Source organism: Seriola lalandi, unplaced genomic scaffold (genome assembly GCF_002814215.2).
Source record: "Seriola lalandi dorsalis isolate HSWRI2012SDOR001 ecotype SW California unplaced genomic scaffold, Sedor1 jcf7180002054043, whole genome shotgun sequence".
Lineage (NCBI taxonomy): Eukaryota > Metazoa > Chordata > Actinopteri > Carangiformes > Carangidae > Seriola > Seriola lalandi.
In genome coordinates this window covers 260,492-286,837 of record NW_019524596.1, presented here as the reverse complement: position 1 = coordinate 286,837, position 26,346 = coordinate 260,492, and the positions used below count along the sequence as shown (strand labels likewise).

Sequence of the window (26,346 nt, the reverse complement as noted above, 5' to 3'; positions counted from 1 at the left end):
GGTGTCTTGTTCAACAAACCAGTGCAAAACCCAACCATATTTAATAAAGCAGAGAGAAGCAGCAAATCCTCGCACTGAAGAACCTACAACCAAAGAATGGTTGGATTTATGATTGATAAATGTTTAATCCATAATAAAAACTGCTGCAGACTAATAGATGAATTCATTGTTGCAGCTAATCCAATCTGGAAATGATTTTAGGGGTTTAAATGTCATGAGAACTCTGAACAGCTTTCTTTCTCTCTTCAAGTATGGATGTAAAGTGTAATTATTTGTTTTGCGTTCATGTCAAATGACCTTGCTGCATGTTATGTGAGATGAAGAATGTCACCTGGGAGACTGTGATAGCAGCTTGTTCCTTCTTCTTCCACAGACTTGGGTTTGAGCTGCAGTACATATATGTGTGTATTTTATGAAACTCATGTCTCTGTCCTCATTCATGGTGAACCATCTGCTTTATTATAAAACAGTGCAGAAATGTCAAATGTCTTGCAGCCTTGACAAAGGCCAGACCTTGTGGGACCAACTGAGGCACAACTTCATTTTGAACATTTTTCTTAATAAAAAAAAAAAAGGGGGGGGGGGGAATGAGTGACTCCCCCACCCGTGATATTATGCTGTTGTAATGTGATTCATGTAACCTGATGTACTGTGTGAAACTGTCAAAACAGCAGAATCATATCCATGAGAGCTTCAAGTGTGTCCTCACATATTAATCAGACTGCTGTTGTGCAGCCTGTTAACATGAGGTGTCTCTTCATGCTCACCACGTTGCTCCTTGTGCGTGTTGTCGAACGGAGAACCTCTCTGTCGACCTTGCTGACGTGGGAAGTGCTGCTCTCTCCCTCCCTCAGAGTTGTGACTCACCTGATAGATCTCTGATTTATTCCCTGTGAGGAGCTGATGATGGGACTGGCTGCGTAAGAAGGGTTCAGGGCTCCCGCTGATGTGATCGGCACAACAAAGAGCATCGCTGGAAAACAGGCGACTGGGTGGTTGTGACGCCACACAGACTGCAGTTGAGCAGCGTCGGCTCTTGATATTCTAGGATCTGACTACAAACTGTTCGCAGGCCCCAGAAAAAGATGAATGTAGTTTTTCTATCAGTGTATGTTTGTAAAGGACACGTAAAATAATAATAATAAAAAAAAAAAAATAATAATAATAATAATAAGTAACAAAAAACAGGAAATAAACCACTGAGTTGTGTTGCATAATAAAAATATGCTCAACTCAAACTTAAACAGAAAGGATCATTCAACAAAACAGCCTGTTTGGGACACATTTTATATAAATAATAATTAAAAAATATTCATTGGAAAAAGAAAAAGAAAAAAAACCTAAATGAAAATCAAAAATCCCCAACAGGTCAATGGTGGATCTCAAGGTGTAAGTCTGTCCACAAACCAAGCACTTTCCCTTTCTTCCAGCTCTGTACAGCATGCAGTTTTTATGTTGGTGGTAGTAGAGTACTATCATAATTATTCTCATCATAGATTTAAATATAGAATTATTCATAACTTTTGTTATCTTTTTTTTCTCTTTAATTTTTTTACACATCACAATGTGTCTTAAAAACTGCCATTAGGGTTCTGTAAAAACAAAGGTAGTCAAAGAAACAGAAGGTGGGGTGTAGAGGGTGGATGGGTGGGGTACAGGGGTGATGGTGTTTGGAACGTCCGATGCAACACTTGGCCCTCCAAAAGAGGATGACAGGATGGGGGTGGGGGTGGGGGATGACCAGATGACAGGAGTTGAAAGGAGCCAAAATATGGGAGAAAAAAAAACACCATCTTCACAGCCAGTGCCTCAGTCTCAGAGCAAAAAGAACATTTCATGCTGTCCTCCTCCTCCCGGTCACTCACACCGCATCTTCAAAAGACTCTGCAGGCCGGTGGTCCAAGGAGGTATGGGGGCATTAACGTCAGCAGGTTTCTCTCACAACTGTGAGGACTCCAGACACAGAAGGACGGGGACAGGTACACCTGAGAGGGACAGAGACGGAGCATTAACAGACGTTTGGTGGACTCTAGAGTTTCCATAGCATGACCAAACAAACAATGCTCTGATAACACTGAATAGTAAGACAGAATTATTACAAGGCAAGTATTAACTGGTGCTGTTAACACAGAAAGACTCATCCACAGGGCGAGGAAGAGAGAGACAAACATCCCACAGCCCACTTTATCTCTTCCAGGGTGAGTCATCGCCTGAACAAATTAATACACAGCATCTCCTCTGCACTGCAGCCATGACAAACAGCCTCATGCCGTGAGTGGTTTGTATGTGCGAGAGATTTAAAGAGCAAACTGTGGGTGGTAACTTGAAAGAGAGGAGGACAACCTGTTAAATTGGTGTGTACGCTTGCAACATATATCTGCCCCACTTCTTTATCTGAATGAGGTCCGCTGATGAACCCCTGGAAGGCGACGATCTAGATAGACCCTCACAGGGAACAGAAAAGACCGGACCAGTCCAGATCTAGTTTTCATGACTGTATAGGAAAGCGCCCATGTGTTTGCCAGGGGAGCGGTGGTGAGTCAGAGCACTGCTCACTGAATATCAACACAGTCTCTCTCTCCCTCCCTGATTTCCTCTTCCACTCCTCCTCCTCCTGCCTGATACTCATCTCTACATCTGTCTGTTCTAACGCATTCTCATTTCATCCCTCCAATCTTTTCATCTGGATCTGCTGCACCTGTTCTCCCTCGCTGTTTATCTTAATTTTTTCCCCTCTTCCTACTGTATAAAAAGGTGTCCTTCAAAAGCACCAGCTCCTGCTACCAGTCTACACACTCACCAGGTGGGATGTTGCCGAGGGAGGAAGGGGAGGGCGTCATTGCTGTTTGCAGGTGGAGAGCTTGCGGATCTTGCTGGCTGTCGAGACTCCTTTGCGTGAGGGGTTGGATGAGGAGGAGGATCGGCGTTCGGCTTTGGCCTTGCTGTTCAAAGAACCCCCCTCTGTCCCGTTCACACAAACTGGCTTGGCTACAGCTGGACTGTGGTCTGCGTTCCCCTGATCCCGGTGTTCCTCAGCCACTTGTCCTAAAAGCACACACATCGAGCCCAAGACAAATCCGTCACACTTCCACACAAGTGCTGAAACAAGTGGTGACCGCTGCTTCAGTGATCGCATGTGTGGTAAAAGCATGGGCGTGCACAATGTCGGTGATAACATAGATGGAAATCACCACAGACCTGCTGCTGTAAAAACTGAACGTTTTTTAAACAGAGGATCTTTAAGAAGCTAATTTCTCAGCAGCACCAGCAAAATGTTAGGTCAGATAACCATGAGAGATACAGAAACCAACAAATGCAGGAAATCCGGTGAGTGAGAAATAGGCTCTAATCTTAGTGTGAAACGTTCATTTCAAGTGCAGAGGTGTGTGTGTGTCTGCGCGTCAAGCTGGGGCCATGTAAAAGTTTAAATGAGTTCCTGCACTGCAAAAACTGAAACACCGAGGAGAATATTAGAAGAGGTGACCTGTAGTTACTGCTAAAGAGAAAAACCAGGTCAAACTGTTAATTTAAATGTAATTTACCATACACTCTGTTATTTCATATGAAGCATCCTGTGAGCAACAGAGCTCGGCATGTGTAGGAGTGAACCCTGGAAAAACCATTCATACTCCCACACCAGAACCACTTCAACCAGACTATTTATAGATCGCTTCATTCACATTCTGCAGCTCCATTTGGTTTTTATGTGGGGCACCACTTCTAGATACCCAACACTGACTACCGCATTTATTATTGCTGACTGTTGCCTAGCAACAGATAAAGGCTCTGGATTCTGGGGGAAAAAAGATAAAAGGAGTTGGGGAACAAATTAAATCAAATATAAAGATGCTGTCATTATCTATTCATCCCAAAGTCAGTCAACACTCTGGTCAAGTTTGTACACACACTACACTACTGGAAACATTGAAGCATTTTCTAAAACGATGATAGTAAACAGGATTTGTTTGCTTCAAGTGTGACAAAAAGACAAACCGTCGCCTCTCAGACGTCTGAATTGGTGCCCACAGCTTTGTTTAGCAATTCTCACAGTCAAAGCAGTCAACCAATCTGAGCTTAGTAGGCCGGTTTCAGAACAGTCCTCTTCCTACACAGTGATATATCTACCTACATTCATGAAACATACTAACAGAAAAACTGCACCAAGTGTGGATGAGATCACTGCAGCTTTACAGGTTGTTGTTAAGTCTGTGTACAGAAGTAACAACTCCAAATAATTCTTTAGTCACTGTGACAAAATGCTACAGCAGCTTGTGTTTACTGAAAATGATATTAGCAGGATAAACGTGTCACTCACTGCTGGTTGGTGAGGGCTGAACTAAACAAAACAACCCCACCTTTCCGACAGACAACTGGCTGACAGGAACACAAAGTCGGGCTGAAAAAAGGAGATTGTATTGATTGTAATCTGATTATTATGCTACATTAAGTAACACATTTGTGATAATTTGTAAACTGACCTAAGAACTGCACAATGAACCCAGGGTCTTTTATTTACCTCAGTGTGCTCCAGTTTATGTAAGGTGAAGAAATGGCAGTTTAATTTTTTGTAATGTGGAACTGAAATAAATGTAAACGCCAGGCCCTATATAAAACCAAACACAGCATCTGATAATTATAATATAAAACATAATTATAATTTGGACATTATAAAGACAATATTAATGGCAACATCAGGTATATCTTTGGATTTCTGACAACCAAGAATCCAATGGTCTTTCAATCATCTAAAAAAGTGAGTTGGAGACAAGCAAGAGGATGAAGCTTCAGTGAGGGAAGTGTTACGAGTGAAGTGATGAGTGAAATAAGAGGGCACTGTTACCACACCGTCAATAGAAACTAAACTATTCCTGCTGCTGCTTTTCACTTCCCATTTAAGTGCACTATGAACATGTATGGCTTGTATAGCTTTTATCCACAGGCCACAGCTTAGTGTGGGTTATTTTGAAGCTGATGTAAGTTCACATTTGTAAGAACATTTTTCATTTTCAGGAAGTGTCTGACGTAGAACTGCAGTGACAGTTTGTGCACATCAAACTACACAGCAATGTTTTTTTCTGTAACATATCTCAAAGAGTGACATCAGAGTCAGAAATGTCACTGATTAATATCATACCAGTGTTAGAAAAAAAACAACAAAACAAACATATTCAACTGTAAGAATTGCCTGAGCTCAGTTACCTGGCACTGTGAAGTCCTGAGTGTATATGATCTCATCCTCTCCGTCATAGAGCTCGTCATCGTCCTCCTCTGTGTAGCCGTGCAGATCCTCAAGGTAGGGCACCACCGTCATACTCCGCCAAGGGTCCCTGCTCTCTGCGCTGGCAGGGATGGGCACGGGGAGCTCAGACGGAGGATGTTTCTTACGCACCCAGCTGACAGGGACAGGGGTGGAGGATGGGCATGGAAATAACAAATCAGCTTTTAACTATGTTTCCTAGTAAATTCCTGTAGGTCAGGTCCTTTAATTAATTTTAATACATTTGATCATTCCAGTGTTCAGTGGTCTGCCATCCATCATGTTATATATGACAAATATCATACACTGAAGCACTCACTTGTGTTGTCTTATGTTCTGTATGGAAAACCTCTTCGCAGGGTCGTACTCAAGCATTCCTGAAAAACACACCGTAAAGGTCAATTTAATCACAACGATCCTGAACAATTTCCCCACTCTCATCTTTTTCTGTGGAGTGTTTAACCTAAACTGGAGGGAGGCCACAGCAGTGAGGGGAGGGCTAACAGCAGAGAGGCGATAAACTCATTCGAGGAACATTAATTAATGCGAGTAATAATCTCATTCGTCACTGTGATTCAAGGTATCCTGCGAAGCTTAAAGAGTCAATGAGGTACAGTAAGGAAACATCAATATGAGTAACATTAACAGCTGTACCAATGTAATGAAGATTTTGTGCCTTAATTATCATAATGTGGGCTGAATCTGTGGGAAAAGCAGAATGTCAGTGTGATAAGGATGCAGTGATGTAGTGCCTATCCAGACCTAATAATGTAATTGTCCCCCAGTAGGCAGAGAAAGGCAGCATGCAGAGTGCTGATAGTAGTGCTGCGCCTGCTGAAGGACACCTTTTGTGGCACTGAGCTTATTTTAGACCATGTAATTATGGACTGACTATCTCTCAGGTGCTGCGTCATCACACACAGACGTCACACGATCACACAAAATGGGGAATGGAGGCCCGATCAGTTATAACAGCAAAAGAATATAGCAGTTTTTTCCCCCTATTTATAGTTAAACATTCGATTAACTGTGACAGAGACAGCAAAACACCTCCATTTGATGCCAAGCAATTTCAAATGTAGAGGTAAAATTACATGAGTTAAGGTATGAGTAGTGGATTCATTACCATAAAAGGACAAAGTGAGCAAAGCTGGATAATAGGCTCGAATACTATTTAGGCATTCAGCCTTCGTTAAATGGGTTCTTTAGTTGGACAAACATAATCCTCCCAGCATTCTTTTTGGATTTTACAGTCTGTTAGTTTGCTGCCATACAGCCGATTATATATTTGACTAGAAAAGACTCTTTACTCTTTTCATTCTTCTTTTTTGTTGTTACAAGGGGCAGAAGCATTGCAGCATTCCACTCAGGAAAAGCAATGCCTCACTATGAAGTGTTTAGTATTCTGCTGCTGGCTCCAAATCAATGGAAACTACGTCATCAGCTGGAGGGATTTCTACAGTTTGGAGGAAGCCTTGCCTGCTGAGGAAGTCACAGAGACTCTCAATGTCATGGCACCACCTACTGGACACGCACAGAAAAGATCATAGAGCAACTGGCAAGGACTTTCTTGTCATTTGCTCTCACTAGATATTTCTTCCATCGAATTTTCTCCTTTTCTGTAGTGCTAAAGAAACCTGTATTTTGTAATACAGAAAAAAACACACTTAAAGAAATTCATGTCATTCAGTGGATTAATTCTCCAGTGAACTATGAATCAGCCCCTACAGTCTAGGTATGTAACCACATCAACACCTTAACAGTTAAGTTTAATTTCTCTTTAAAAAAAAAGAAAAGAAAAAAGGATTGAGCTCTGGACAAGACAAACCTCGCAGTAGGTCCGACAGAAGGGGTCCACACTCCTCGGGAATAGTGTAGTCTCCTTTTCCAATGTTCTCAAATAGCTTATAGATGTTGTCCCCCTCAAATGGATACAGACTCGTTGTAATGTTGTATCTGAATGGAAAGAAGCCGGGGTCAACAAATACTATGAAGAAACTGGGACAACATTAATAGTAGTTACGATTGGTATCTAACCTTTTATATATGAATTCAGACACAGTTTTCTGGTGTTATCTTTGGCTGTTCTTTAAAACCAAATTATAACATGCTTAAATACATCACTACTAGTCAATCCTCACGGTAATCTTTTAGGCAGTTTGGCTTTTCATCTCCTGCAAATGTATGACAAGTACGTAGAAAAAAAGACTAGTAATCGGTAAGGTGTTTTTCTAAGTGTCTTTGACCATGACAATGAATGAATGAATGAATGAATGAATGAATGAATACGCTTCATGGTACACTTCACTACGTGGACAGGTGAGAGCATTTTGCTTTGGCAATAAATGTGTAACATAAGCAACTTTGTCTGATATGAAAACAACTTGGTATGTAACTGAGTCTTTACAGTGCTATGGCATGTAAAGCATTCTCTGACTTGTTGGAGCCTGACCGCTGACAACTCACAGTGTTACACCAGCAGACCAAATGTCTACTTTAAACCCTGAAAAGGTGTCCAGTCCGTTGGCAATCTCTGGAGGCTGGAAAGCCGGAGAGCCTTGACTGGTGCGACATGTGTCGTCCTCTGCAAATGGGTGAAGGGCCTGAAATACACAGTGTATATGATTAGTATGAATCTGAGTTAGTGTATCTATCTATTTACTCACAGATCATCATGAATCTACTTTTACACTCATCCACAGAGGAAACACTGACACTCCAAATGAAATAAAATACAGTATTATTTGTAACTTCATTCACTTAAGTGGACATTAATTTTAAGTACGATACAGCAACACAGAAACTGTTTCTAAAGAATTTCAACATACTACAGCTGTAAAGGATAACTATCGAGACTACTCTTCCTCTGACTGCGTTTTTATAGCCGAGCCGTGTCAACAAAATCAAAGCTTTTATGTATAAGATTTTCTATCGCTTACATGTTCCAAACTACCTAAACCAATTTTAGCAGGAATGTGTGGAGATGGAAAAAAAAGAGGAATTCTGGTAGTTAACAATTCATAGGAATCTGGATGGTAAACATTATCCTGCCGCCTGAACTCACCTCTGCTACTCCCAGGTCGGAGATTTTAAGTGCCCCGTCTGTGGTCAGCAGCAGATTCCCTGGTTTAATGTCTTTGTGAACTATTCCCTGGCTGTGCAAATATTCAAGGCCATCTAAGAGTTGGCAAAAGTACCTGCAAGAAGAGAACAACAGAGGGGTCAATGGACAAAAAGATGTACAAAAACAATTAGCATATCAAACAATTTATCACTGTTGTTAGATGAGCCGTCATCACTTGGTACTTTAGCTTCACTGGCTTTCCGGCAGCAACCAGACATTCACACAATCTATGGTCAGTTATTTTAACAGCAGAGGCCCTGCAGTCTAGGATCTAAACTTGGGCTGGGAGCAAAGGCTGCAGAGAGGTGCAGACTAAATATAGCAGAGAGAGAGTGAGCGAAAGAGGGAGAGAGGGGAGAGAGCGAGAGAAAAAGAGAGACTTACCCGTGAGCTTGAAATACTGGAAACCTTTTCTCTGGGACGCTATCCAGCATTTCTTGCATCCCACAAACGCAATACTCCATCACCATATACGTAAGTCAGGAGTCAAGGGAATTTGCCAAACCAAATAAACAGATCCTTTAATAAAGTCAATTATGACGCTAAGTAATCTACTAAATGGAAATATTTAGTTATAAAAATAACATTTATAAGAAGCAACATTTAACATCTGAAATGATTAATTGTTAACTATTAAAAACAAACTCTTGTCCATTCATTTAACAGCATGTGGATATATTTTCTGCTTCTCTTCATTGTAGAGGACATCCACCAACTGAATCACATTCTTGTGTTGGAGTCTTCTTAGCAGCTGAATCTCCCTGTAAATGGACAAAAGTACAAAAGAAAACATGGAAAATATTAAGTAAGGAAATAGACATGAGAGGGAGTGCTATATCATTCTTTAACATGGCCTTTTTATGCTGTGAGTGTAGGCTAAAGGCCAGTTGTAATACATTAACACTATTATGGCACAAGTGTATTGCTGGTTTCATTAGTGATATTTATAATGAGCTTGTCGGCTTAATGGCGACTCAAATCATTTCAGAGAGTAAAGAATGTTACTGCGATACTAAACTTGGATTTGTTCACAGATTATTATCCACTGAGGTAATGTGTCATAGACATTGCTTGATTTTGTCAGTATAGCCCAACTTCAACAAATGCCAACCCACAAAAACAACAACAAAAAAAACAGCCTGGTGAGGAAGTGCTGCTGCAGTCAATTACACCAGTCTCATTATAAAGACAGATAACCCGACAGTTAACTTCGCTACCCGAGGAGGAGAGGTTTAAATCAGCAGCATGGCAAAGCCCCCAGGAGACTCAACATTCATCAGAGAGCTGTGAGTGGGGACACTAATGAATTTGGATCTGGATGGGAAGAGCACAAAGTACAAACCACAGACTTCCCCGGAGATACTACCCACATCCACACACAGGAAATACGAAGGTTTTATCTGACAGTCACTGATGGGAATTTTGTGATAAGATTCAAAAATCAATTCTCAAGTCAGTATAGGTGGTTTCACTTGTATTTCCACAAGTCTTAGTTAGTATGAGGAAATATTACCATTGGTCTCACTGTTGCATTGACAACATTATTGCATAAACCTGCAAGTAAAGTCTTCAAATTAGCAGCCTAACTTTTTAAAAAAAAAAATAAAAACTGAATTCTTGCACACTCTATTCTCTGTAAGTTTTTTGGTTTCATATTTCAGTCGAGAAAGAAATGAGTATAAATGCAGAACCCAGTGAATTAAGACCCTGAGGACCGTGCCCTACATTTTCCTCTTAGTTAACAGGCCTACCGCAGCTGTATCCGACATAATGACTCACAGCAGAGTTATCTCTTTACTGTTTCATCAACATTGCATATTAAGTGAGGAGAAACTAAAGTTTTACTTATGTAAAAAGCTGACAACCAGGAAACACATTTTTGGCCTCTGAATATATTTAGAATTGTAGAAGATAAAAATCCTCTTGTATGAATAGATGTTTCCCCGTCCCTCCTGGAAACACATGATTTAATGTGTCAGGCAATAACAGGTCAAAGCTATAACAGGGGTGCACCCGTGTCAAAAATAAATAAAGTTCCCATGGTCCCTACAGTGCTGGGGTATTATCCCTCTTCTTTTTTACTTAGACACACACACAAAAAAAAAAAAAAAAACACTTTGGAGCTTCTCTGTCCCACATCCCCCTGCAGTCGATGAGCTCTGTCAGTCCTCTGTCTTATACACAACCTTCCTACTGACAAATGGATATTCTGGGCCTAGTCATTGACTCACTTGCACAGACACACACGCAAGCAGTTACTGCTGCATCACTGCACTGGTAAAAAGACACGCCTCCTGCACACGTGAAAACAGAGCTATGGTTAAAAAAAATGGTAGTACGTAATGAATAGCCTCAATTCAAACCATACATCCTCTCTGCCACTCAGCTGAACAGTAAGTGCAGATGACATGTCTGAAATGTAGCAAATCATGCTGCATCTGCATCACTGCTTGTTTTCATAAAACATATCATAAAAGAGAGGCAGCGCTGCCACCGGAGGCACAGTGACTGCTGCAGTCCATCTGCATTCTGAGTTCAAATGTGGACCGATGGACTTTGCAGTCTGTAGGCCTTGAACAGGCAGAGCTGAAAGGATTTCAGCACTCAGCGATACGGCAGCTACAATGGCACACAAGCGGGACCATAAACAGCTGATCAGAACCTGCATCTACACTGTGCTGGTCCACAGTCTGTGTCTAGTTTAGGGCATGTGTTTGTATGTGTATGTGTGTGTGTTCATGTGCGCTCCTTTCATTCCAAACAAGGGCATGGCTTTCTTGGAGTGTTGCCATAGAAACAGGAGTGGCATTACTCAATCAATGCCAGTATGAGCATGCCTGTCCCCATGGCAACCCTGTAAAAGCAGGAAGTGTTTGGCAGACAGGAATGCTGAACAGGGGTTGAATGAGTAGGCTGGGGGCTACTATGGCATCCACACACAGACAGGCCTTTACAGGCTCCAGGATCCAGCTTCCTCAGGCTGGAAAACATACGGCCTCCACCAAGTTAGAAAGATGTAGAAAAAGAAAAAGGACAAGGAAACAAGGGCAAACCAATTTCACACATCAAGGAACACTACTGTGGTCTTATTAACAAAGTGACACAACCATGTAGTCTACCACTGCAGCTTTGTCCTAAAAATATAAGTATAGCCAGGATAGAAAAAAGCCCTGTTCACACTCTTCTTTTCAGACTAACCACCCTGTCACCGGGGGGAAGACAGAAATCATTCATAGCCTAAAAATAGTTTGGGACAACTTCAGGATAGTACAAACAAATCAAATTTCTGACACCAGTCAACATGAAAAAAAAAAAAAAAAAAAGTCAGCCTGTACCTCTTGTTCTAATATAATTACAAATAGCAAACCTAGAATAACGACCTGAAAAAGTATTAATTTCCTTTAAGTGAGAAGTTAGTAAAGATGGCCTTGAGTCTACGTTGATAGATCTGTATCAGCCTTGGAAATCTGGACACAGCAGTTTTTCACCATTCCTCTTTGGAAAACTGTTCAACCCAAGTCAAGTAATACAAGGGCAGTGACTCAACATTTTTAAGCTCAGCCACATATTTAAGATTTTTCTCAGGTTTGTCCACTCTAGGAAATTAACACAGTTGCTTTAATAACTCATGAGAAGCTTTGGCTTTATGTTTGGGCTGTTCTCCCTAGTCAAGGTTTTCTTGCAAAAAGCACTAGGTTTTTCTCCAGAATTTCTCTCCATTTCATCATTTTCATTTTATCCTCTACCTCACTTCCAGCAAACACTAACCAAGCTGTCTTGTGAGTTTTTGTTCAACCATGTTAACAGTTGTTGCACACAGTGTCTACCATCTGAGCCGTGGAACCCTGCAGCCCTGTTCAGGGCCGTCACACGCCTCTAAGTGGCCTCCTTCTCTTCCTTTATGTCAGCCCTTACTGAGACATTGAATCTTGGAAATGTTTTTCTCTCATTCTCCTTACATAACAGCATTACAGATATACTTGACATATCCTTTGGTCTTCATGATGTAGTTGGATTTTTTGGTTTATTTAACCTAGAACACACTGATCACATACATCTCCAGGCAAAAGTGGGCTGCACCATTAATGATTTGAGTTTGTTATTGTAAAGAGGCTGAAGCAGCCAATTATTGCGTGGTTTTGATTGGTGATCAATTCGGATTGATTTGTTTTCACTTTGGCATTAATAGAGCATTTTAGCTGATGAAAATGTATAGCTTTGTCCACTGTAATTCAACATTGCATTAGATGGAAACACATCCAAGTGAGATGGATACTTTTATAGGAAGTATAAGAAGTTGGTCAATTTCCAACAGTGGTTTCATGAGGAAACATATTTCTTTTACTCTTTTTACTAAGCTAAACAGAATTGGTAAAAATGAAAGATTATTCAACATATAGCTACACCTTATATATTAGCTTTTTTGTGGTGTAGGTTATTCTTAACTTCCAACATTAGTCCTGTGAAAGCAGACCAGCTAATGTTGCTTAAATGTTAACATCGCCTCTCACTCTTTCACACCCTGTCTACACAGAATGTGTTTCCACCACATTTTTCAGTTGCTTATCTAAAGGAACATCTACACTTCAGTATTCATCAATGCAATACTTTACACCACCATAACAGCTTGCATGGCACACACTGTAAGCTACCTAAAGTGTCATTTTAGGCTTCAAGTTCATTTTGTTTTCATTTTCCACACGAGGACACTTTGAGTGCAGAGCACAGACACTGACGGAGAGCTACAGCTGCTGCTGTTGAACAGCTGATATGCTGCTTTCAGTACCAAGCACAGGAGACATGGCATTTGTTACTCAAAGTTGCCTGTCTTGGGTTTATTGGTCTTATGTGAATACATGTAGGTTTATTTTGTATCTAATTGGACAACTATTTTATTATTAGGCCTGATCTTTGCCCATCTCCCCACTTTCCAGCTTTTTGTCTTCCAAAAATGTCCTCCCCGATGTCAAGTATCAAATTGTACTGTATGATCAATTTAACTTCAAATGGTAAACAATATTTTGGGGTAGACTTACTGGTAAAGTTAATCTGGATATCTGATAAATACAAGGAACTAGGACCCCAACAAAACGCTTTACTGAGCTATCTCCGCAGACTTGTCATTGTTCTTTGGCTGCTGTTTTGACTGCGGCCTAAAACACACGCCATCTTGCAGCTCTTCTTTCTCCCTGTGTGAACTCATTTTGACAGTTTTCTAAAGCTTCCTCTATAATTAGCACAGGCCCGCAGCGAAAGGCTGTAGTAATATTTAATAAACTACTGTGTGATTAAAACTTCTGATACTCATCAGGAAACGGAGGGTGCGGGAGAAAGTTTGAATACATTAGAAATCACAGCCAAACCACAGAGGCATTAAGACAGAGAGGAGGGAGACAGGAAGATACAGAAATACAAATCAAAAACATCACTAATAACTTCCAAGTCCTACACTGCTGATAGAAATTTAGTCCAATAACTTTATTCTAATAATAACTTTAATCTAATTTAAATATCTAATTAGACAACAGAAGGTTATTGGTGTATACTACTTCCCATGTAGTTAAGAAGAAGGTTTGATCTCTTTGCTGTATTCTACACAACTGAATGTTTATGGAGGGAAAAATAATCAATAGAGAAATACACTAATACATTTTCTTTAGACACACTGAAAAAACATCACAGTTTTTAGTGTATAAATTATAGACTTTAGAAGGTAATCTGATAATGTTGAGTTGTCCTGACTAAAGTTATGTGCAAAGACTAAACCAAGTTATAGAGACAACTGAGAGAGCTGTGTTAACCAGGTTTCTCTTAATTCTCCTTCACATCACTTAAAGCAACCAAGTTTTTTTTTCATGTATGTGACATTTACAAAACTGGGCTAGTGCAAAAAAAAAAAACTGACAATGACCCAGTTAATGAAGTGTACGTAAACTTACTTCATGCAGCAGAGGTATATGTCTCCATTGCATCCTCTACTAAGGACATTTTAACTCTGGTAGAGATATGATTTATTGCTGTTCTGCTTCGTCAGATTACAACTGTCTTATGTTTAAATGATGGCACAGCTCTACATGTTGCCTGCGTGTAAACGCAGAAACATGTTTTGCACATTGTCAAATTAATTTTCTTACTCATATGGCTAGCTATCGAGCGTGAACATTTTTTGAGTACCCACTGAAATGTGGCTGATGCACTGAGTGTTGACAGCTGTCCAGGTCATGAACATTGGCATGCACTTAAACTTTTCTTCATTTGTTCTGTCAGATATATCAGAAATTTTTTGTTGTGGCCTCCAGTGGTTGAAATCATGCAGTGATGCAGAAGTGTATTTGGGGTGTGTTATTTGGATGTGTTTCAGAGTGCAATTTCCCCATCACTGTTGGGTGTGGATACAGGTGCAAAACAAAACACTTCAGACCAAACCCAACAGTGATGCTGATCAGACATGCAACAGACTTGAAAGGATAAGAAAGGGGACAACAAACATCCAAGCAGTTATCATCAATACTGATGCTTACGAGATAGAGAAGTTGTCAAAGGCAAGGCAATGGAGTGATGTGTAATAGAGTGGGACAGAAATGAAGGGCCATTCTCACTGTGGCAGTCTTAAGAAACCCTGTTGACTCGTGTAAGATTCATTAAATTTTCAGCAGGGCGAGTCAAATGAATTAACTCATATTATGATCAAGCATTACAGTGAGAAGACCCAGCATCTTGGCATGCAGAGTCACCAGTGACACTAATGTTATGACTTTAACTATCAGGTGCAGAGAAAAGAGGGAGATATGGTGTCAAACAAAGCAGGTTGACAACCCCATCTCCCCCAAAAAGAGAAATAACTCACTTTTTCACATTGGCTTCTCCATTAGGGATCCTCCTCAGCTTCTTCTTCTTCAGTATCTTGACAGCCCTGCGACAAAGTGTCTCTGAGTCCAGCATCTCTTTCACTTTGCCATAAGATCCCTCCCCCAGCAGATCCCCCATCAAGTACTTTCCTATCAGCTTTGCCCTCTTTCTCCGTGGCTGGTAGATCACCTCTGTAGAGTCAATGCGGTGAATGAAAGTATCCATCTCCATCAGTTCATTTTCATTTAGATAGTCAAGATGATGCAGCTCCCCGGTACTCATGACTGACAGTTCAGTGGCCACAGCTTAAATCTCCTGTGCAAATTTTTTTTGCAAATAGCTATGATTGCTGCTGGAGCGTAATCCACCGGTGTAACCTTTCAGTTCTGAGCCAAGTATTTTAATTCCACAAGATGGAATACAGACAAATTACAAAACACTGAACATGGGAGAGAGAGTAATCACGCCTGAGAGTTGAGGGAGGAGGTGGGGGATCAATCCCAATTTGTAAACATTAGGGCTCTTTTTACTCAGAGGTGCAGACAGATGTGAAGAACCTGTTGGGTCCCGTGCTGAGCTAGTGCTTTATACTGTGCATTATGTACTACGTGAGTGACAAGTGCAGTTGAACAGATATGAGAAAAAATGTGGTTCTAAAATGTTAGTCTTCTCCACTTAACTTTAGATCGCCTTTATATAAATTTAATACCATACAGCTGTAGGCAGAGACAACCAGTCCTGCTTCAAGGCCATGCAACACAGAAGTTCTGTCGAAGCTCCATGCTGCATAGCATTGTTTTTCTCGGGACACATAAGTGTGCACAGCTGGACTAGATCCAAGCACAGATCTACAGCCAAACGAATGCAGCAGGATCAGTCAATCTCTAGTATCAGCCCGGCTCCTGGAGGTCGACTGAGCCATCCAATGTGTCCAACCGTCCTCAGGTGTCCTCCATACCACTATGGTTCCTAGTGCCTGGTGGCTGAAAACGAGAGTCATTTAAACATTGATGGAAATACACACATGGCCTTCGTTCGCTTATAAACTAAGTTAGCCCTCTTTGGTAAACAATTTATCCAGACATCAACATCAACCGGTTAACCTTACTGGGTATCCTTTCTGCTGTGAGGTTCACATGAGACATCGATATATCATAATTTATTTAGATACGTATTTTAGATACATATTTTGCATGTGAGTTACGATTAACAAATGAATTGTTCAGTTGAAATAAACATTTTCAAGTGTTAGTTGTTAGCTAGCTAGTAAGCTAACATAGCGCGTCTGCTTGAATGAACTAGCTCGCAAACATAAACTCTCACTTTGTGGCTCCTCGATATAAACACCCTCAGCGTGCATTGCAGGTTTTAGCTTGGAAGTCTTCTTTTAAACAGCGTTAACTAATTTAATGTAGATGATGACCGACGGTGAACGACTGAGCATAACCCAAACGTCGTCACACAACTGTAGCTAACAGTAGATATGCAGCGCTAGCTAGCCAACTTTGCCTGGCGTTAAGATTAGCGTTAGCCAACTTTACCCCATTTACCGGTATAGCAAAGGAAATCTCAGTGACTAACATTAGTCCGTGACTGTACTGCATCAGGCTCACCCAGCAGCAAAACCACTTTTAGCTTTAACATTCAAACCAGCCCCTAAGACCGGCAGATAAATCCATCCTGCTAACGCAAGCTAACCGGAGTTGCGTTGGCTAGCAAGCCGCTCAGATTCCAATGTAAATTGCTAGCTAGCTCGTCAACCTAACTCCTGATACCGAGTCTCACCTAGATCCATATGAACCCCGTTTCCGTTGCAGGTTTTTATTTCCCCTTTGTGTCGCAGTCCGTGATGAAGTCAATATTTCAGTTATTTCTGGTAAGATATCAGCTAAATTTTCTGACTCTTCGTGTTACTCTTGCCACTCAGGTTGTCGCCATCTTGTTTACCTCCCCCCCAACTAGCACTGACAGCCCATACGTTACTGCGTCAAATCAAAGTTTTTTTTTCTCCACACACAGTGAAGGGACGAGAAGACTGTCAACCAGCACTGACAACAATGAGTTTTTAGGTTTTATTATTCAGTCTTCTCAATTTCATCAAGTAATCTAATACCATTGATATCCTTCATTTACAATGGATATTCCCAGGGGTAGGCACACCAGTTCTTCCACAGGATGTTTCAGTAAAAGAAAAAGTATGAATACTGTTCATAAACAGAGACAAAATACATTTATTTAAGCTGGTCACATACTGCCTTTATGACCCCCCACCCCCCAAACTCCCAACTGCACCCAATTGGAGCTCAAACAATTAATTGATTTAAGAAAAATAAAAGGCAATTATTCTGAAAATCGATTAATCACTCGATTATTCCTTTCCTCCGGCTTCCTAAATGTGAGGATTTTCCTTGTCTTATCAAATAGTTAACTGATTTTTTTTTTTTTTTGGCTTGAGTTCCAGACAAAACAAGCCATAAAATCACCTTGGGCTCAAGGAATTTATAGACCAAACAATTGAAGACTATGATAATAACCATTAGTTGCACCCCTACATCCAACTAAAAACCTCACTATACCACTAACTAACCAATGCCTTAGTTTACCTTGTACTATGGCTTAAGTTGCCTCTGACTGATGCTGTGGCCAACACCAGAGTGGCTCTTGCTTAGCTGGGATTTTGGAGTTATATTTATCCCACGTAAACCACCCTGGGGAATGGCAAACTGAAGGTCTGATTTCACTGATCAGTCACCCTGCTCACCTCTGGCTGCTTGAGCCTGGTCAACTCTTCTCAATGACTCGCTTCTGTCCAGAGCCACACAGAGATCAATACTGATGGCAATAATCAAAACGTTTGGGTAATTACCTGCACTTGGCACACAGGTGTGCCATAAACTGAAAGAGTTTATCTTAGCTTATTTTATTAGCTTATTTCCTAATGAAGAGATAAGTACAGTAGTTATAGTTTGCCACATTTGTTAAAACATATCTGTGACCACACATTTCAGTAACTGGCCATTTTTAATTGTGAACACTGAAGCATAAAATGAAAGGAAGCAAAAGTTACGTTAGAGCATAGTGAGGAAAAATACTGAATGCAGTAATACATAAGGTCATGTACTAATACAGAACTGTGTTATTTAGTTGGAATGCAAAATCAAGTCAAGCAATGAAAGGGAACAAAATGCTGATACAAAAATGATATTACCATGGAAGTCAGGTGATGCAAGTCTTTACATATTTAAAGTTGTTACAGTATTAAATTGAAGTAACAAAACAGGTGATCAGACATTTAAAGAAAACAGTCAAATGTAATGGATTTACCAATGTTTCTCAAACTTCATTACCCTCCCGCACACACACATTTCAAATTTCAAAAATTCTACTGTGCAATGGTGTCCATTTCACAACTAAGCAGAGCTGTGGCAACTGGAGAGACCAGCTTTTAAGTTATGGTAAACAAGACCAAGTGTTCAGTCCTCTACATCAGTAATATGGTCTCCGTGGATTATTCTGCAGAAAGAAAAAAAAAACACAAATTAAATTCAAATAGTATTGCAAAGACACAACGTTGAGTTGATCGGCAGCACAGGAAATGGAAGTGTCAATTTTCTATAGTTAATTATACTACTTAACAAGTATGGATTTCTGCGTACTATTACACATTAGGTAACATAATCTTCAATGGTACAATAAATTCACAGATTCACAAATTCACAGCATACAACAAACAGAAAACAATGTGATGTTACCAGAGGGTTGGGCCTGAAGCGGTAAGCAAGCATCATCCTCTTTCTAAAAGCATCGTATTCATCATCACTTTTTATGAGTTCAGCTGGACGGTCCACTCCTAAACCTGCTCCATTCATAGCTGTAGTTCCCCTAGAGTGGGACAGAGAGACACCCAAACTTAGTTCCTACTTTCATGTCGGTGCAGTAATTTGATAGCTATCAAAACATTACTGTTGTTGTCTATCTGGATACGCAAACTTAAGTATACTTAAGTATAGGTCTTTTTCACAGAAGACACCTTGACATGTCACAGTAAGAAAAGCATAGGTGTAATTAACAAATTGAATAATGGTTGATTTCCATTTAGCTGCTTCAGTTTCAGGGTCCTGGTAATGTTCATGCTGACTCACTGTCACGACTTACTGGGACACATAAATAGAACAGAGCCACCACTAATGTTATTAGTAACACCTGTGATTTTCCGTCTATGACAAGTCTACTGTGAAAAAAGCCCATTTAGGTGTAAAGATGCACAATGGCACGCAGTGATCTAGTTGCAGAGGTAGACTTGTGAGATAGTCCAGAGTGTATTGTTCACTTTGTGCAAATAAAAATGATTTCACAGTCCACAAATAAACAACTGTTGGTGGAAATAAAGACCCATAAACTGTTTCTGTTGTGTTGTCTACTGTGCCCTTTGTTTTATTGACTTGGTCATTATTTTCAGGAGCTAGTCATTTACAAATATATGAGTACCTTTATGAAAGATACTTTCTGCCTGTATTTGATGTATTTTCTGTATTAATGGATTTCCCTGCCAGTTTGTAGCCATGTTCTGATTGGTTGATTTACTGTTACTTTTACTTACTTTTATTTACACAGATATCATGTTCACAAGGCCAAAACTGTGTGAGGTCACTGTGACATTGACCACCAAAATATAATCAGTTCATCCTTGAGTCCAAGTGAATGTTTGTGCCAAGAAATTCCCTCACAGCATTACTGAGAAATCACATTCACGAGAATAGGACGGACAAACAGAAAACATGATGCCTATGCGCCAGCAACAGCCAGGGCCTGAGGCATAATTATGTGTTATTTGATGGTGTTCGTGAGAGAGTGTCAGTGAGATAACCTCTTAAACTAAACTGAGGGAAACGTGTATATATGGACATTGAAAACAATCCAACATGGTGAAGGTCATATTATTACTGCAGTGATTTCAATGTATGGTAAACAGAATATGGATGGATGCTCACTTGTTGACGGGAGCCTTGATTCCCTGTCCTTCACTGCCAAGGCCTTCACCTTCCTTCCAGCCCATCTTCATGAGCATTCGGAAGCCAAGGTTCTCCACCGTCAACTTAAATTCTTTGTATTCTGAGTAGTCTGGGTCCCGGCCCTCCTGCAAGTCAAGAAGACTTAAGTTGCATTCATGCCATACACATTGGAGTTGCACCATTTCACTGTCTTATTGTCAATATAATTTTTAATCTTTCTAAAATCTGTTTCAATACAACTTTAGCTTTTCTTAGTGTCCAATAGGGGTCATTCAGAATCCAAGTTTGAGTAAAAAAAATATATTTTTAATTTAGTAATTAAGTAATCTAGCATAGGCGAGCAAAATTTATTTTATTATTCAGTTGATTTAACAGGGAAAGGGAAAATGAACTCTGCTTGTCATCGAAGTCTGTTTAGTACAGCAGGGATGATCTGTCTTCACAGAATACAACCTGCAGAAACTTGAGTAGTGCTACCATAACCCAAGAAATTTTATTTTTCCAAGAACGACTTTGTTCTTTGTTTATACTTACTTACGCTCAAGTAGTTTGCTGTGTGGCGTTTAACAATTACATCCTGGGTCTTATGTGACCGCTGACTTTTCAATAACTTCCAATGACACTGGCACCACACTCACCTAAAAAAAAATTCTGTTTGCATGCTGTGCTGTTTTCAACTTTGAAACTCTTCAAGGGATAAAATAAGTGTGGTTTCTACAACATTGCCAAATCGAGTTAAACTGAGTTTCAATTAAACAAGTGGCAATTATAATCTCCTCCTGGGGGTCCCTGAGGCAGAGCTAGAGGAATTTGCTGGGAAAAGAGACGTCTGTGTTGCTCCGATGGCTGATGCTACAGTGCCCCTGACCTGGACAAGCAGCTTGAAAATAGAGGCATGGGTGGATGATAACAATCATGTTTACGCATTTAAAACTGAACCCAGTCCTACCAAGTTTTGCATGGGCGACACTTAATGACTAATTGCTAGCACAAATTATACTAAAAATGTATGAAGGTTTTACAGTTTAATTGACAGAGGCGACCATTGTAGTGGAAAAACAGTAGAATTATTCATTGTTAGGCTGGAGAACAAATGAATTCAGAGTAAAACGGACCTTGAGCGCCTTGAAGGTCTCCATGAACTTCTCCAGCTCTTCAGGAGGCAGGAAATCTCCAATAAAGTGTTTCCCTTTACCCATTTCTGTCAAAGATTCTGCCCACTCTGGAAAAATAGACATTTATTTTTTTACAGCAAGGATCTATCTCATCACCTTGATAAAAAACTGATTATCAATCATCAACCTCTGCTAGTGTTACAGTTTAATAATTCTCCATGCTGATGGTCAGCCTTACCACGTGTCTTTTCCATTTCCATCTTTCGGAGACGATGCTCCCAGGTGCCTGCCTGCTGGTCCACTTCTTCATCACTGTCATATTCATGTTGATGATCTCTCATGGCCTTTTCCCACATTACCTGCATCTCTGCCATTGCACGCTTGTGCTTCATGATCATGTCATACATCTCTTGCATCTACAGAGTGTGTGAGAAAACATCACACACGCACGGTCAGCAACATATATACAGATAGTACATTACAGGGACTAATAATCCTGACTTTAAGGCGTGATTGACCAGTCATCACAGTGCTTTTTGACTGCTCTAACTAATCTTTGACTGTGAGTGGAATTCAGGTATAGTTAAAAATGCACATTCAGTTGGCATTTTCCTACCTCTTGTTGTTCTTTGATTTGTCTCTTCTGGTCCTCAGATAGTTCTGTCACTCCAACCAGACCAAGAGGCTTCCCCTTCTTATAACCAAGACCTCTCAGCTCCTGGGCTTTAAAACCAAGAATGTTTATATTCATTTATTAACAAATTATCAACTGGATCAGCTGATAGTGTGGCAAAAATAGCAAATCAATATATATACAGTATATACAGTGGAGTCCAAAAATACTAGTATGTGCACATTTGTGCAATATGTATAATACAAGTTCATGTACCAGAGAGAGAAGGTGTGTTAGGGTCTGGAACATTAATCTCCTGAGGAACAATGACGGGAGGAATGGGCAACTCGACTTTGTCTTCTTCAGAACCCCATCTGCTCTTCCTCTTCCGTTTGACGGGTGGAGTGTCTGACTCCTGAACTGGTGGTAGAGATGCTGGGTTCAGCGGTGGGGGGATTCTTGGTAATAGCAGAGCATTTGGTCGCTGAACATCTGCCCTTGACTCTTCTGCAGGAGGTGAAGAGCTCTGGGAGGCTGCAGCACGATACTCCTGTACTTTCTCTTTGTAGAAGCGATGGGCTGGACTTTGGTGATCATACAAGAAACTGTAGGAAGGACAGTAGACATTTTATGTTAGGTTAAAAGCTATCAAAGTACAACCAGGCTTTAATTAAAAAAGAAAAAAACACAATATGTCATAATTAGGAAAAAAGTCAGATAATAGTGACTGACCTGAAGGCAGGGTTGTCTCTGTTGCGTTCAGCAGCGATGGCTTCCACCTCAGGGCCACCCTCCGCCACAAACCTGGCCAGCTTCTCAGCCACCTGCTGGGTTTCCGCGTCCACTGGGGGGGAGACTTTAAGCAGCCTATCAGTACTGGGACTCAATTCACACTCTACTACTGTACCGTACTCAACTGGCCCTCACACACCACCAGTCTAGAGCCAATAGGGGATAAGAAGAGGAAGGAGGAGCAAGGGGGACAGGGGTGGTGAATGGGGAACTGTATGGATGTGAGGCTTTTATTGTAGCAAATGAAGAACAAATAAAGCCTAAAGTGAGTGGCTCCACCACATACAATATGGCTACACTGTACAACTTGTATCTGCATGTCTAATGTTGTGCACAATTTAAGACTAGAATCTTTACTTCATCTTTAAATTTTGATCCAATTAGGCATAACTCAAGGGTGAGTGATATGGACAAAATAGTATATTTCACCATTTACTGGTGAAACAGTTATTACGCTGTTTGCAGATTTCAAACAAACAAATATGGTTTATTAAAACATAAGACAATAAGAGAAAAACTGAAAAAGCCATGACCTGTATGAGCAGTCTTAAATAAGAAGCAGTTTGATAATGAACCAGATTGGTACCTTGACTAGAAATTATTTTTGTATGATGGTGTGGCCTTGAAAGCCAGTATGCAGATGTTTTTTCATCCCTTTTTAAAATGTAACTGAAGACTTCTATGAATAACACAGTTTTACTCAAGGTAGAGACCTCAAAGAAGAGTCGCATGTGCATATCATTACATTTCAATACTTATACTGTATAAACATATACTCTGTTATTGAAAATTGAGAAATGTCAGGTTGCTCCTGTCCAGGTCACTTTTACTGGACAGTAAAGAACTGTATGCATCTATATGTATCTATAAAGGAAGTACACTGACTTGAAAATAAACACATACACATGAATTAAAGGTTCTTAAAATTATCATTTAAATAATAATCATCCTAATATATATGGATGTGCAAATGAGGTCATATTGTGATAGCTAGAAACTATACTAACAATATACTGTACACCCCAATGCAATTGAATTTTTGTAATTGGAAAGGTGTGAGAGAGAAAACAGAGACAGAGGGTGAGAAGAAATAATCTTACCAATATCTGATGTATTCTCAGGTCTTAGAAAATCCTTTCTCATTTCTGCAACTCTTTTTTTGTAGTAGAGATAATCCATACTGCTCTTATCATATAAAAATCTGAAAGAGAATGATAACAGTTGAAAACAAATACATTTGAAAACACTGTATGGATAAAATACATCTAGATAAGCATGTCCTTCAGACTTACAAGAAAACAGGATTGTCCTTGTAGTCTTCCCTGGCTTTTCTCTCCAGTTCAGGTCCCCCCTCTGCCACAAAAGAGGCCATCTTGTCGATAATGAGTCTGGTGTCTGAATCCTCTGGGGGAGAGACTTTAAGCAGGCTATGAGTATATTTACTGTAAAGGCACCTATGACAACATGCCAATCACAAGGCAACTGTACCACTTGAGTACGAAGATGTACTGAAATGTCCCAAGCCATGGAGTTGTCCAGAGAAACACTGAAAAACACAGGCTTTGAATTACCTTTCATCTCTAAGAATCTGGAGTAATCGGCATCTTCTTCCTCATCTTCACCATCTGGAGAACAAAACACACTCGGCCTCTGGCTGAGAACGGGATTCTTCTTGGACTGTGAGTAGCTCTTGAACTGACTAAGCATGCTACTGACTCCAAGGCCAGGCCGCTTTCCAACAAGAATGCTCTTCTTGTGAAGTGTGTTTCCTCCTGGCAATGAATTTAAGGTTGAAGGAGTTTTGGTATCACTGGTGGAACCTAGAAATAGTAAAAGGGCACACATTACAAAAATCTAGTACTAGTCTTAACCTACTGGGCTAAATGCTACTATTATTTCTGTTACTGTTGGTTAGAACTCTTCCTCAACCAGAAAATTTGGCAGGCAATCAACACAAGTAAGGTAAGGTAATGTTCACGGTCCTGCCATAGTATTCGGGTGAGGATGCCCTCTTAAAGAGCCTCTACCTCCCATACACTGTACAGCTGTCAAGGACCTCTTTATTTGTCTTTTACAAGAGCCAAAACCACAGGGTCACAGCTATTCCATGTTCCACAGAGTCCCTGTTGTTGTGCTAAATTTCACTGCAACGCATGATAATAATATGTTACTTATGATAAAGATATGACAAAAACATGACAGCGATCTTTTGGTTGAAACTGTGTAGATAACAGAACTAACCTGGCACATTGGTGGATTTCTCCTTCTGCATCTTCATGAACTGTTGTAAGAAACTTCCATCATTTGCAAACTTGTTAGAAGAGGCTCCTTGTAGACTGGGGGAACTACTGGGATCAAAAAAAGCATTAAGTCAATGTTAGTATAAAACAATGCAAAACCATCATGCATCACAACACTAACTGACAGTACTTGAAAAACTGTAATATAAAAATATTCATAAGCATATAGCATTCATTTAATATTTACATGTGTGTAACAACTTGTGGGCTTGTGTATCCTGTATGAGTGTGTCCTGACCTTGGGGGCAAGGGCTTGCTAGTGGTTTGCACATTAACTTTTGCTTGTTCTGCCATTCTGGCCTCAATCTCTTTCTTCTTCTGAGCTATGAGCTTCTCTTGACGGAGAATATTCATGTTCATCTTGTTTTTCTGTGGCTGGGCAGGCTTGGACTTCCATCCCCCTCGGCCTGAACAAACATAAAACGGAAAATGCAGTAAAATGACAACATTTAGTTGGGAGTTGAGATATTTTCTGATTTAAAATGTTGCAATGACATTTGTATCAAATTGATATTCATAGGTTATAAATACCTGAAAGCAGATCAATACGGAACTATAATATGTAATATAATAACTTTGCCATGTAGTTAGCCATTACAGACTGGCGAACAAGAAAGCTTATCTAAATCATTCAACAAAAGAAACAACTTCAAACAGCGGTTAAAATTGACTGGCGTGTGTTTACATGTGGATATTACAGGTTGTAGATCTTAGAAAAGACGGATAATTATTGAGTTAAGTAAATATAATTCCGATTTTCTCGCTTTATGATTATCTATTTCAGCTAACCCGACAGCTAAAGCTAGCTAACGCTGTTCACTGGTTACGCCAACAAGCGGCTACATAAGCTAGTTAACGTTTACGGCTATCCTGGCTAACTTCACTATGGGCATATTTAGCGTTGGCATCTCACTCAATTTCTCAGTGAAGATTTACCTGCATCGCTAGACTCCATGGCCGTAGCAGGAATAGGAATATATTTCGAAAGCAACGCTCACGGACTACAATAAGCCTCTCGCCGTTACAGTGTAGCTGACATAGAGGCTGACTTAGACTTCCGGTCATAGTTGTCTAGAATAAAAGCATTATTCTACTAGCCAACATGACCCCAAGACTATGACTGAAACTACACTTTTCTTGCAATACAAAGTCAAATAATATTCAGCTTGTACCAGGTATTATTAATTCTGGTAAAATGAATAATGTGACCCACTCAATCAGTTGAATTATATTATACAGATAGACGTTTCCAATATCCCATCAGTATGTATCCTAAGACTAATA

The 26,346-nt window shown here is 40.2% G+C and overlaps 2 protein-coding genes across 3 annotated transcripts; both read right to left on the bottom strand.

Moving 5' to 3' along the window:
* Window positions 1-436: 436 nt before the first annotated feature.
* Window positions 437-17,260, bottom strand: stk11 (serine/threonine kinase 11). Its single transcript, XM_023402932.2, has 11 exons — window positions 17,016-17,260; window positions 15,229-16,213; window positions 9,059-9,142; window positions 8,766-8,855; window positions 8,322-8,454; window positions 7,724-7,860; window positions 7,086-7,213; window positions 5,577-5,634; window positions 5,200-5,393; window positions 2,801-3,045; window positions 437-1,985 (listed from the first exon to the last, which is right to left on the bottom strand). Exons 2-10 carry the CDS (start codon window positions 15,510-15,512, stop codon window positions 2,837-2,839), a joined length of 1,317 nt encoding a protein of 438 aa, XP_023258700.1. The 5' UTR covers window positions 15,513-16,213; window positions 17,016-17,260; the 3' UTR covers window positions 437-1,985; window positions 2,801-2,836.
* Window positions 17,261-18,232: 972 nt separating this feature from the next.
* Window positions 18,233-26,123, bottom strand: sugp1 (SURP and G patch domain containing 1). Of its 2 annotated transcripts, none has more exons than XM_023402930.2 (14): window positions 25,999-26,123; window positions 25,301-25,469; window positions 25,004-25,110; window positions 24,334-24,582; window positions 24,055-24,178; window positions 23,863-23,963; window positions 22,703-22,826; window positions 22,247-22,575; window positions 21,974-22,080; window positions 21,596-21,773; window positions 21,358-21,464; window positions 20,222-20,367; window positions 18,983-19,112; window positions 18,233-18,743 (listed from the first exon to the last, which is right to left on the bottom strand). In XM_023402930.2, exons 1-14 carry the CDS (start codon window positions 26,015-26,017, stop codon window positions 18,717-18,719), a joined length of 1,917 nt encoding a protein of 638 aa, XP_023258698.1. In that variant the 5' UTR covers window positions 26,018-26,123; the 3' UTR covers window positions 18,233-18,716. The 2 variants fall into 2 exon arrangements, with proteins under 2 accessions (XP_023258698.1, XP_023258699.1); XM_023402931.2 differs by having other exon boundaries at window positions 25,004-25,107.
* Between the last annotated feature and the right edge of the window lie 223 nt (window positions 26,124-26,346).